This window comes from Hippoglossus stenolepis, chromosome 1 (genome assembly GCF_022539355.2).
Source record: "Hippoglossus stenolepis isolate QCI-W04-F060 chromosome 1, HSTE1.2, whole genome shotgun sequence".
Classification (NCBI taxonomy): domain Eukaryota; kingdom Metazoa; phylum Chordata; class Actinopteri; order Pleuronectiformes; family Pleuronectidae; genus Hippoglossus; species Hippoglossus stenolepis.
The window spans coordinates 7,228,369-7,241,590 of NC_061483.1; the positions used below are offsets into that span (position 1 = coordinate 7,228,369).

Here is a 13,222-nt window from a genome sequence, read left to right on the forward strand (position 1 = left end):
AAATACATTTAGTCTTGTTGTTTCGGAAACTCGGCTCTTTTTAGATCTGTGCAAACCTTCAGAACAAAGTTAAGACACATTATTTCTCAGCCAGCCCTCCTGGCTGCTTACTGTGAGTGCTGTTGATGTTGAATTGTTAAAGATACTTGTGTGTTTCAACTCATGAATCATTTAACATCTAGAATCACATCCACCCATGCGAGCAGTTAAAATTAGCCTCATTTCCACATTTAATGACATCCAAAATGAGTGCGGAGGTGAAATCACAGTCTCGACGTGTCTCACCCTTTGTTGATGATGGGCGGCGAGGTCGGAGACATGGAGGGACACGGTCTTTTGGCTGGAGGGGGCGGAGGTGGCGGCGGCGATGAATCCTGCTCTTCCTCATCTGAGGAGCTGTCCAGTGTCAAATCGATCACCTCCACTTTCTTGCAGTTGCTGCCGCTGTCGCCGTGGCTGGATGACGAGGAGCTCCGCTGATCTGATCCCGAGGACGTCCGGCATGAGCCTGGAGTGCAGCAGAGACAGAGGCAGAGACAGGGGTTTGCATTTGTGCGAATGTTTACCATTTTATGTTTATGGTTTTATGAAAACAAAGTGCTGCCGAGACGTGTGAGCACATACACTCCCCCCCCTGCTCTCGTAGGAGATACAATGTTTGTTACTATGGAGACAAGCAGTTTACTCTGTGGCCTCATGATTGATGCTTCACTAAATGAAAACTGACAATGCATAAACAAAGGATGTAAAAGCACCTTCTCTTCTCACCACGTCTCTTTAATCCTCATTTAATCACTTCCACCCTCTTCACACAGCTGCAATGTAGAAACAACATTTCTGTGTATCACCCCACCCTGTCTCCATCCATCCCTTACGCCCCGCGTCTCACCATCCACCCCGTTGTTGTAAGAACCAGACGACACCTCCTGCACTTCCTTCTTTGACCTCATGGGGGCCCAGCTGCCATCCTCTTTAAACTGGATCTCATCACAGTCCAAGCAGCTGTTGAGGATCTCCACGAAAAGCCTGAGAACAAAGATAAGATGCCATTCGCACACACACACACACACACACACACACACACACACACACACACACACACACACACATTTAAAATGTACACAAACACACAGATTGGTGTTTTTTAAACAAAGGCAATACTCCAGCTTTATTCTTCTGATGTTTTACTACTGATATATATTACATACCACCCGCAGGCTTTAAATGTGGCTGAGAGAGTGATGTGAACATTTGAAAGATACTGAGAATCTGCTGCAAGAGAAGTTTTTATGCAACATTTATATTTCTGATGAGAGTCCAAATTGACTTCGCTGCTGATTTCGCCAAAGCAGACAACAAACCATATTGTCTTCAACCCTGTAAGATGCTCATAAGAAATATTATCCTTCAAAAGGTGACACATGATGAGATGTAAATAATTTGTTTCTGTGTTTTTGTGGAACTCTCTGTGTTGAGACGATTGTATATAAAATAGTTAGAGATGAATCGAGTTGTTTTCTTTCAAAGATAAAATAAACATGAACTCTGTTGGACAGTGATGAGAAACCCGGCAAAAGAAATTGCAAATTACAGCATAATGACAAATAATGGATTTTAAAATATTTCTATTCAGTGTTGACAGTGAAAGTGAGAAGTCAGTTAAGATCAGGAAGTATAACATTTCAGTTTAACGGAAACATATCAAATCATCCACTATTCTTAGACTTGACTAAAGTAGAACTGAGGAAGCCCACAAGATGGAAGTGAAAGCTTCCAAAAAAAGTCAGAAAGACGATTCTGAGTTTAGTTTTGTCAAACTATTTGTTCCTTCATTTCTTATTGGATGATATGGTTTGGGAACAGTTTATCATTTCAGGACTATGAAGCTACAGCCAACACTGACTTCCTGGGAGAGTGTCATCACCTTTTTAATCTTGCTTTTAATTCTGTCTCATTTTCTTTACTGAATCTTTCTTTTGGACAGTTTTTTATTCTTATTTACTCTTATTTTTTATTCATATTTGTATTGCCTTTCCTTTGGCACGTTTGTACTTTGGCTCAACGCCTGTTGTTTTTATCGGGCTTTATAAATAAATCTGACCTGACTCCCAGCAAGAAAGTTAATAAACATATTTCCCTAAAACTCCTTTAAAAAGTCTTATGAGTTTACTGAGTGCCCTGCCACCTGCAGGTGAGGGTTTGGTGACTTACCCGTCGATGATGAGGTGTTCATATGGAGCCTTCTTGTCGCACACAGGACAAACCCAGGTTGGCTTCTTCTCGTTCATCTGGATGTAGAGTGTGGCGTCAAAGCACTGCAGGTGGGAGCATGTCAGCGCCCGGCATGGGATCATCAGCCGCATCTTCCCCAGCTGCACAGTGTGCACAAACATGTAGTCAGGGCATGAGGATGAAACACACAGCAGGGATGGAGGTTCTACAGAAATGCACAAACATGCCAAACCCACATGGAAAAGATATTTGATAGGGGTGAGATGACAATTTGACAGGATCATGCATCATTCATTTTACCAGGAGTTAAGCGCATGAAGGCCTGTTGAGTCATGTTCAGGGACAAGGTAAAAAGGAAAAGAATGGACGGACATGTTTGGGCCTGACTGGATCTCTAAACACTGCCCTCAGTTCACGAGGAGCGGGGAGCATGTTTACCGGGCAGAGCAGCGACACTCGAAGGCTGGTCGTGGCTATTTCACTGTCTGGGTCGGCTGTTAGCTTCTCTTTGACTGAAGAAAAGAAGCAGAACACACACATGAGGGACAGAAGCAGCTGCAGGATTCTTACAAACACGCTCAGTTTCTTGTTTCAGGCTGCAACTCCTTTACTACTCGTTTCAAACCGAGGTTGCGAATGAAGCTCCTCAATCTGTGTGGGGCTGAATGAATCATCTCTGTACCTGAATTACTTTATACAGTAGACAGTATATATAGATGTATAAATATCTTAAAAGCATTATTTCTACAAAAGATCAAACGTTATGATGCAAAAAAAACCATTTCACTCCCAGCTTCTTTCAGCTGATCATCAAACAGACAAGACTTAACAAGCGTTCAATAAAACGTAATGAAAGAAAATCATTAACTAGAATACTGTTCTGTGGGTTGTATGCCTCCAGAATTATATAAGGTGACAATGACCTTTGCCTTTGATCACGGAAATCTAATCAGTTAATCTTTGAGGTTATAATGATACTTCACTTTACTGTGTCTTCTGTTGCATTATGTCTTTTGGAAAAGTTAACAACTCAACAAGAGTAGGCCAGTGCTTACTGAGCGCTCTGGAGTGGTCTGGGTTTCTGATGCCTTTCGCCCGTAGTCTCTGCAACAACGCTGTGGACGACTGCTGCTTCACCAGGTAAACTGCCATGGAGTAACTCTGCGGACACACAGGACAAAACAATGATCATGGGCAAAGTGACACTTTAAATCCCACAGAGAGACAGTTCGAGTTTGCCAGAGTCCGCGTTCCGGGCCAGTTACAGAGACTGTCCTTCAAACGGTTTTACTCAAGGTAACTGTACCAGAGGAAGGAAGGACAGACGGAAATAAGAACTTTTACACTGTAAATTGACACGTGAGGCCAGTATGACCCTCTATCATGAGATGTTTCCTTTACTGCCCTCTACTGTCTATCTGCAGATGGCGGGTCAGGCTCCACCCACCTCTATATAAGTCAACATTAGAGGAAATAAATATCTATAACTGCAACCTCAGCCTTCAACCAGGATACATTTCAAACATCCAAGGTTTTCAATGAATTTTCTCACTTTGCTCAATAATTAAATGCTCAATTGTCAGATTTTGACAGTAAGAGCTCCACACAGTGGCGGCCAGAGATTCCTCCTCCTAGGTTTCAAACTGCTTCCCACCCACATGCACTGCACACACAACCACTGAATCAGTGTAGACGATAAACAAGTTCATCTTGAATTTAAAGCTTGTGTATATGGAATCAATTTGAAAATGATAGAATGTTTCTGTTCTATTTTCTGTGGTGGTGGACACATGCATCATGCAAGTATGTGCAGACATAATAATTGATGTATTAATAGATTGTGTAAATATCATATCTGGGTGGATTGAAAAACAAAAAATACAAAATGTCAAAAATAAGCTGGATTTAAGTCCCTATAAAAAATAATGTTATTGTTAAAGACTTTGGTTCTTACCCTTCCGATTTCCGCGGTCCATGACACCACGATGGTATTGGGGACAGTGGTGGACAATCTGACCAATGAGGTAATGTTGATGGCCCGGCTGGGCCGCTTGGGCTCTACACCGTTTTTGGTTGGAGGAAGATAACCCTGGATAACAGAAATCAATATTAGAAACATTACATTATATATTATGTAAGTTTCTCATCCAGTGGCACGAATTGTTTTGTGTGTTTATTCTGTGTTTAATTCACAGCTGCTCACCGGCAGGTTACATGGCTTCCCGTTGACTTTCACACAGAGATTGGGTGGAAAGTGGTCTTCCTGAGGACAGCTCGTCTCCGACAGGCAAAACCGCAACTGAACTTGAACTGAGAAATCACATTTGGTCCCCGAGATGTCCCTGTGAGCACAGACACAAGTTTACCACAAACATCTGCAGGACACGTACACCTCATGAATGATTCACAAACCATTGACAGAGTGGCCTTACATTGAGCTGCTGATCTGCTGGACTTGCTGTGGTGTTAATGCGAAGGCGAAACATGTCTCCTGAAACCGCTGGCTGTTGTCTGAAGCTAGAGAGAGAGAGAGAGAGAGAGAGAGAGAGAGAGAGAGAGAGAGAGAGAGAGAGATATAAAGAAAGGAGATACAATTTTAATAACTGTGCAAATGACGTAGGAAAAACAACAAGGAATTATGTTCTGCTTTCCAAAATTCACATTTCAAGTTTGAATTGTGTTATTGTGAAACAATAACTTAGTGGGTCCTGCCCGAATGTCCCTGCCGCTCTGGAGCCCTCCCTGACGGTAACATTTTAATGACAATAAATATTATTATTGATAGTTATTTTTATGGTTGTGAGGAAATTATCATAATAGCTATGGTTATTATTTACTGGTATTATAAATAAAATTGGTGGCGACAAGACCAGATACAGTAAGAATTAACACAGCTTGTTTTCCCTTCTATTCTCTTATTTATTTATGTATTTATTTCTGAGATTATCAAGATTATAATTATTTTTATTAGGATTTTTATAATAATTATAAGATTCTAAATATTTGTTTTCATTATAAGTTTATTATTTTTGTTATTATATTGTATTTTCTTGAACCTCTCTCCTCATGCTCTTCACTAAATTATGATATAATCAGTATTGTTATTATTACTGATACAATACAATACTATAATTATTAGATTAAAATTGTATAGAAAACAACACACAGACACACACTGGGATCAGGAAGAGCAAACCAAGTAAGACAGAGCATTAGCATGTACAGAGAAGTACAACACAACACTGACTGAATGCACAGAGAGAAAAGAGCAAGAGGTGTGTGCACAGCCGTGTCTCAGTAGGTGTCTCCTGCACCTTGTAATAAAAATTTCAAAAGTTAAAGAACACCTGGACATGAAAACCGCACCAGCTCACACAGAGGTGAAGACGAAGGAGAAAATATGTGTGTGCATGTTCTATTTATAGGCCCGCCCACAGGTGCTAGAAATAACTGGTGCTTCTAACCCAACCTCCATTAAAGAGACAGCAGTTTTGCAAAGGCAAGACAAGTTTGTTTTTTAGCAGGAAACATGGAGATGAGAGGGTTCAAATCTGACTGCGTTCTGTATTTGTACTGAAAGGAATATCGGAGGAATATGTCTGTGTTCAGTATAAAGGTGAGAGGTGATTAACTTAGCTTAGCATTAGGACTGGAACCAAGTGGAAAAGCAAACCTGTCAAAATCTTTAAAAAATACACTCACCAGCAGTAAAGCTAAAACTGTGTTAAATAAATCCATATTCAATTTTAATTTGAGTTATGTCCTTGAATTATTTTTGCATTCAACAAGAAAGTCTCAGTTCGGTTAATGATGAACCTCCAAAATCAAACAGTACTGTAGTTTCAGCTTTTCCAGTTCAAGTTTGAAGTTAATAAGTCACATGTGAGTTAAAACAGGGGAAACGATAGAATGAAAAGTGTTGGACAAGGACAGGTAGGCTCAGCAGTGCAATAAGAGCAATGTCATGAAGGATATAATGTAAGAATAAGAGAAAAGGGAAATTTAATTCAAATAAAGCTAAAGAGCTCAATATACAAAAGGTATAATGCAATACAAGATACGTTACAGGATGCAAGTGTAAAACCAAAGTAATAAGCACATACTGTATAGTAAATCATTAAAAAAAAAGTCAGAGGTGAGTAAACAAACAGGCAGGTAACAGAAATGCAGAGGATTTTTGCACGTGGGTTGAATTATGAGTTTGGAAACCTGATGGCCTGGTGATAAAAGCTGTTATAAAGTCTGGTCGTACGTGCAGCCCTAATCCTGCACCGTCTGCCAGAGGGTAACAGACAGAACAGTCTGCGTGCTGGATGTCTGTGCTCTTTAATGATGCACCTATACTGTACACTAGTGGGATTCGCCCACACTGTAATAATCTTTCATTTAAAGTACAAAAGATAAAAAGAACAAAATTCAAAACTTGTGTGTGTGGTTGGACCTTTTAAAGTCGATGTAGTGCTAGTAGGTTTTTACTAAGGGGCTGTGCAGAGCCTCTTACTTGGACATTAGCATTCTCACAAACAGCCCCTCCATATAATGTCAGGAGATTCCTCTACAGTGCACGTGTGAAAGCAGCTTCATCGTACATTTTTAAATTCTGACTCAGAGGCAGGACAGATAATGAAACTTTTAGTTTTTGAGGTGAAGTTCTCCAAACTCTCCACCGAGCAGAAGCTTTCTGCCTTCACCACTAGATGCTTCCCACAGTGGTGATTAAGAATTACAGACCACAGCCACTGTTAAAACACTGTGATGTTTTTATTCCCTGTGTGTGTGTGTGTGTGTGTGTGTGTGTGTGTGTGTGTGTGTGTGTGTGTGTGTGTGTGTGTGTGTGTGTGTGTGTGTGTGTGTGTGTGTGTGTGTACGTCTTATTTTGTGAAACATAATTGCTGAATCTCTTTAGGCCTCCAGGCTACGTGGATGAGTGGGGATGATGAGATAAAGAATTACCTATAATGAATCATGATGGTGGCTTTAATAAGAAGCAACATTGAATTATCAGTGAGTGACAGCTCACACACACACGTTTATACTTCTATCTTAGTGAGGACCCTCATTGACATAATACATTCCCTAGCCCCTTACCCTAACTTTACCATCCAAACTAAATGCCTAACCTGAACATAAACATGATTCTAACCCTAAAACCAAATCTTAACCCTCAAACAGCCCGTTGAAAAAGTGAGGACCTCCCTTTCCAAAAATGTCCTCACTCTGTGGGGTCAATGTTTAAAATGGTCCTCACAAAGATATAATAAAGATATAAGTACAGGAACACACACACACACACACACACACACACACACACACACACACACACACACACACACACACACACACACACACACACACACACACACACACACACACACACACACACAGAGAGGTAATTTATTTCCATGTAGGCTGATGAGGGGGGGCGAAGCCTTCAGTTCTGCACATGATTACTGGACCAGTCATGTTCCTCCTCTCATCAGCCTTTCAAACAGACGTATTTTATCCCAGTAATGACCCATCTCACCACCCACATGCTATATAATTTGCATGGTGTTCATCTATCGTATGTTTCTGCTCCTGCATCTTTTGAGTGGCAGCCTGTGTAACGCAGAACAAAAATCATATGCACCGAGCGAGCTTTCGAACAACAGTGAGCCTTCCTCCTCCTCTCTGGGCACACGGGCTATAAATAGAAAGTGCTCTCTCACTCTCTCATTCTGTCCTTCCTTGCTCTCTCGCTCTCGCTCTCGCTCTCTCTCTCTCTCTCGCTCTCTCTCTCTCTCTCTCTCACCCTTTAAGTCACTCTCTCTCTGGCACTGGAATTGTTTCTGGCGTTTCAATGTGTGTGATTAGGAGATATGAAAAGGGTTGAAATGGGCTTTGATAGATGTCTTCCTCTCTCTAACACTCTCTCCCTCTCACAGACAGACACACACACACACACTCACACACAACTACTGCATGCAAACTCCCCTATACACGGTGTTTGACTAACTTTATAATATTTTTTTCATTTGTCTGAAACATTATTATACAAAACTGAGGATAGATATGAGGCTTCGCCATGGACTGTATATAAAGGACGTGTCTCCACTTCCTGTCACTATCCAGAAACGACGCCAAAATATCCCAGATTGGAACGCTGCCATCTTGCGACGATGACGCCATTTGGAGCCAGAGTCTAGTTTGGTCCGTGTCCCATCTGCTAACATTGAGAAGGTGGGGTTAATGACCTCTACTGCAGCAAGCCACCAGAGGGCGATTGAGATGCTGTGACTTTACTTTTAGGGAGCCGTCATGTCCATCTTTAGATGCAGACAATGGTGGCAGCTCAGAATTGTACCATCCTTTACCTAATCATGGCCACACAAAGGTCTGGTCTCAATCACAATGTTGCTGGATTATTGGATCAAAATAATCTATGGCTGCTTGTGTCAGACAACATTTAAAAGGAATAGTTTGACCTTTTAGGAAATGCACCTTCGGAGTTTCATGAGAAGATCTGTAAAACCCATATTTGTGAGTTAAATATGAATCTAAACTGGAAACAAACAGCTTCACTGGCTCCATCAAAAGGTAAAAATCTCTCCGTCAAAACAGAACCAAGATGAAAAACAGGCCTTTAAAGTTTCACACTGAGAAAAAATAAAAAATGTTTGTTTTTAATTCACTTACTTTTATCACATACAGAATAATTTCAATAAATTAGGTCTCTACTTAACTGAAAAAAGACACCAAATTAGCAACGCTGTGAGCAGAATTGTTTTTGCCACTGGATGTAAATCAATAGGACATTAATTTTGAGAAACAGGCCTAATTACAATAAACAAATAAGAGCTTATAGCAATGCAAATCTCCAGCCACGCATCATGGAGTATAGCAAGAGTTTGTTCTGACTAAACATCACAGCTGATGTGACCTTGCTCTCTGGTTTAGGGTGAAATCAGATCGGGTCACATCTCTACAGGGTGTTAAATTCATGTTACAGATTTCAAACGAGCTGCTTTGCGATGAATTGTGCGCTCGATGTCCAGCATTAAAATAAACCCAAGTGTTTTGAATTATGTTAAATGTGTTATTATCGCAAACTTAAAAGTGCACATTGAGAAAAGGCCACGGTGCAGTGACTGTTTATCATGCAAACTGTTTACCAGCCACTATACTGCTGCATTTACTCTGTTTTGTCATGTAAAATGTATGTGTTGGAGAGACAGATGGTGGGAAGGGTAACAGATGGGAAAATGACCTCTACAGAGAAAAAAAACTAAACACGGATGAACCAGAATCTACACTTAGTTGCCATTTTAATATGTATCATGAATAAAACTACACAGAGAAATATTTCAAATATTTGGTCCCTCAAATTTACAGATTATAATCTAATTAATGTTAACTTTACCTTAATTAAAACTAGAAAGACTTATCAATGCAGTTTAACGACACCATAAACTATGGGAACTAAAATGATCATAAAGTTAAATTAACACTTATGTGAAGCCACTTTCACACAAGACAAAGAAAACCACAAACATCTGGCTCTTCAGTTTGAAAAGGTACATTCAGTATTCATTCTCGGGTCAAATGACTCTGCTGTCGTGGGGATATATTTATCAGCCACAGCTCTGATGAGACATGAAACCTGGGAAGACATGATCATTACTGCCCACCCCCCCACCTTTGTTAGTAGAGCGCAAACCGCAAACGCCTGTTACCGGCCCAGAATGGTGCTGCGAATCAGAAACACTGCATTTTATTATTTTTATACAGTTCTTTTTTTTCAGCCAAGGACCCGAGACAGAACATATTCCAGGGACCCCTCCTCATGTATGTCCCTTTAAATAATTGAACATTTAGATAATTTGGGGAAAAATAGCACAATAAAATGTCTTAGAAAGACATTATTTCCATGTGTTTATAGCCAGATATTGTGATAATTTTAATGGATGAATCTGGAAACTTTTCGCAGACCCCCTGGCATTACGTTGCGGAGCCCCATTTGAGAACCACTGCGCTACAAACAGCACAGTTATGCTAACGATGCTCGGCATTCTGAAAAGCTGCTAGGAGCCGTGCAGGCCTGCTGAGTGTGAGCTGCTCTCAGGGCTTCTCACAGCGCCTTGAGGGAAACAGACATGCTCCTTTATTGTGTTTCTAGCCCAGAAATACGTTTTAAAAACACAAATTCACTGATTGAAGGGTCTCACATGGAGCATTTGACAGAAACTGGTGATCCATTTTACCAGTTTGCAAAAAAAAAAACTGATCATTTTGAAATTATTATAGAGCATTAGACTATAATCATGATTCTCATGGGATGGAGGTATAACAAAGATTCTTTAGATACAGGCTAAAAGTCTAATAAAGCTAAAACAAGTATTTGCACCCTGCAACTAGATTTAAGAGCCTGTTTTGTCACATCTGGTCTCAAGACCCTTATTAAATTAAGATTGAGATTTTTATACACGTTCTCCTACAGCTACACTATAACCCAGCACTTTTACAGTATGTCATGGAGGAAATATGGAGGAGGCGACCAACAGGCTCAGTTGTGGTCTGTATTTTATATTGTGGCTATCAATACCAGCTATAACGGAGCGTTTGCATATTCTTGCCATGTTGATTTTGACCTTACAGTAAATAAAAAACAAGAAAAGCCTTGGTTGTGAGTTTAGGTTTGAAGAGAAGACGTGTGAGCTAAGCTACAGAGAATGTGCTCAGCTCCACAGCCTGACAACAAAGCCCAGCTGGAGTTTATTAACTTGTTAGTGGTGTTGCTACTTTTTCTGTGTTTAGCACACCACACACACACACCCACACACAGACACACAAACACACACACAAAATTGTACCTCTATCTTAGTGAGGACAATCATTGGCATAATGTATTCTCTAGCCACTCTAACCATAACAACTAAATGCTTAACCCTATCCCTTAACTACAAGTCTTAACCCTTAAACAGCTCTCTGAATAAGTTATACCACACACACACACACACACACACACACACACACACACACACACACACACACACACACACACACACACACACACACACACACACACACACACACACACACACAGGTTTGCACAGTTATCCTCCTAAGGACTTTGCATTGACATTCATTGTGGACAGCCACAGTTTTGTCTCATTAGGACCAGGCTTTTGTCCCTGTGAGGTCTACTAGTCCTGACAAGGTCAGTGTTTATGTTGGAAAAGGTCCTGAAGAAGTCACAAAAATGAGTGCACACACACGCACACGCACACACACACACACACACACACACACACACACACACACACACACACACACACCATGTTGTCATGACTCACTTTTGGGATATTACATAGATTGCAATCATTTCCTGCAGACTTGACCTCACCCTAATCACTACTTGCCTAACACTGAACCTGACACTACCCTTAACCACTGACCCAGAAATCGCCTTTCTCTCAGTGAGAGACGCAGCTTTTGTCACCAGTTGGACAAACTGTCTCCAATTAACTGCTCTTTAGTCTGAAATACGTCCAGAATTGTAGGTTATGATGGACAAACACACACACGCATGCACACACACACAGTGCAAACAAAGACAGAAATCCTTTGAGCGCCACTCAAATTCAAAACTACAGCGCTCGAAGGATCCGCTACAAAAGGTCAGGTCGGGATGTTCCACCCACACCGACAATTGAGAACTTTCCAGGAGTGTTACCTCCTCTTCCCGTCACTGCACTGATTACCCTTTATTATCTGAATAAGGGCGCTGTACAGTAATATACTGACAGCGCTCATTAAGGCATTCCAGTGAGCTTAGAGAACTGCTAAGGCTGGCATTAAAAACCGGTCTGGCAGCTGGCCCTGCTATCTCCGTCATCTCTATCAATGTATATCTGCAGTGGGTATTTTCCCAAATCACAATCTTTGGAGCTGGCTTCATGCGCTACACAACCACCAGTTGCAACACTGCAACTGGTTTTAATGTTGAGGCTGAGAGAGAAACACTGAACGTCTGACAACGGTGGAAAGAACAGTGATGTTTATGTCTGAAGTCTAAAAGAGCAACAAATGTTGACAGTTACAATCAGGGCTCAGGTCTGTGCAATCAGGCAGCTGTTGGGGGGGGTGTAGTGATAGTGATGATGATGATGATGATGATGATGATGATGATGATGATGCCTCAACCCAGGCTTCAAAGAAAATGATGCTGGTTTAATAGGCTCTGAGCGATGAAGGCCATTTTGCGCGGCGTGTTTATAGTTGAGAGCAGCCAGGGCTCCTTTGTTGATGTTCATCTGTTGTGAGAAGGGACGAATTGTTTACAGCGAGAAAAAGATTTCGCTGTGGATCACGCAGGGGTCAGAGTATGTGCTGGTAAATGTCAGCTTGTGTTCTGATCTTGTGAAGAGGAGCTTTGTTGTTTTCTATTCTGTGGATGTTTAGGGAACACGGCCATCATAATCTGTTGTTTACAGCTGATACTGTATAGCTGCTTTCAGAAGTCCAAGACAATTTCATGAAATTTTCCAGCGAGGCTGTATCCGAGAACGCAAATGTCACAGTCAGTTGCTCTGGACATTATCCAGATTGTTTCCTGCCAGCCCCCTTGGTAAAAAGTCCAGCAAATGTCTGAGTGAGCCCATGTGAGAATAAAATGTAGAACATTTTCTGGGAAATTCAAACCGAGTGAGTGGGAGTGTTGATGACATTTTTAACATGCGACCGTCACAAAACTGAAAAACAAACTAACGGAATACAAATATCTCAGGATGAAAAAGAGGAGCCATACACGTAGAAGATCCACTTCTCGCCTGAATGTTTCGCACATTTTCCTGTTGTTGTGAACACTTCTGACACAGAGAATCTCCTACTGCCTTCTTCATATTTGAAAGACAAACATGTATTTGCTTGACAATCTAAGGGCATGATAAGACGTACAGACAGCTGATTTGCACAGGTTGCTCAAGGACACTTCAGCAGGGTGGTTAACTGC

General features: G+C 41.1%; 1 protein-coding gene across 1 annotated transcript in view; it reads right to left on the reverse strand.

Moving 5' to 3' along the window:
- Positions 1 to 13,222, reverse strand: part of LOC118108433 (E3 SUMO-protein ligase PIAS1) — a 48,739-nt gene that overhangs the window by 8,894 nt on the left and 26,623 nt on the right. The window contains exons 3-10 of the mRNA XM_035155730.2: positions 4,665 to 4,749; positions 4,436 to 4,574; positions 4,187 to 4,321; positions 3,288 to 3,393; positions 2,671 to 2,744; positions 2,212 to 2,372; positions 890 to 1,026; positions 286 to 508 (exon numbers count right to left, since the gene is read on the reverse strand). Of these exons, the coding sequence (XP_035011621.1) occupies positions 286 to 508; positions 890 to 1,026; positions 2,212 to 2,372; positions 2,671 to 2,744; positions 3,288 to 3,393; positions 4,187 to 4,321; positions 4,436 to 4,574; positions 4,665 to 4,749 (1,060 nt within the window). The remainder of the gene's footprint in view (positions 1 to 285; positions 509 to 889; positions 1,027 to 2,211; positions 2,373 to 2,670; positions 2,745 to 3,287; positions 3,394 to 4,186; positions 4,322 to 4,435; positions 4,575 to 4,664; positions 4,750 to 13,222) is intronic.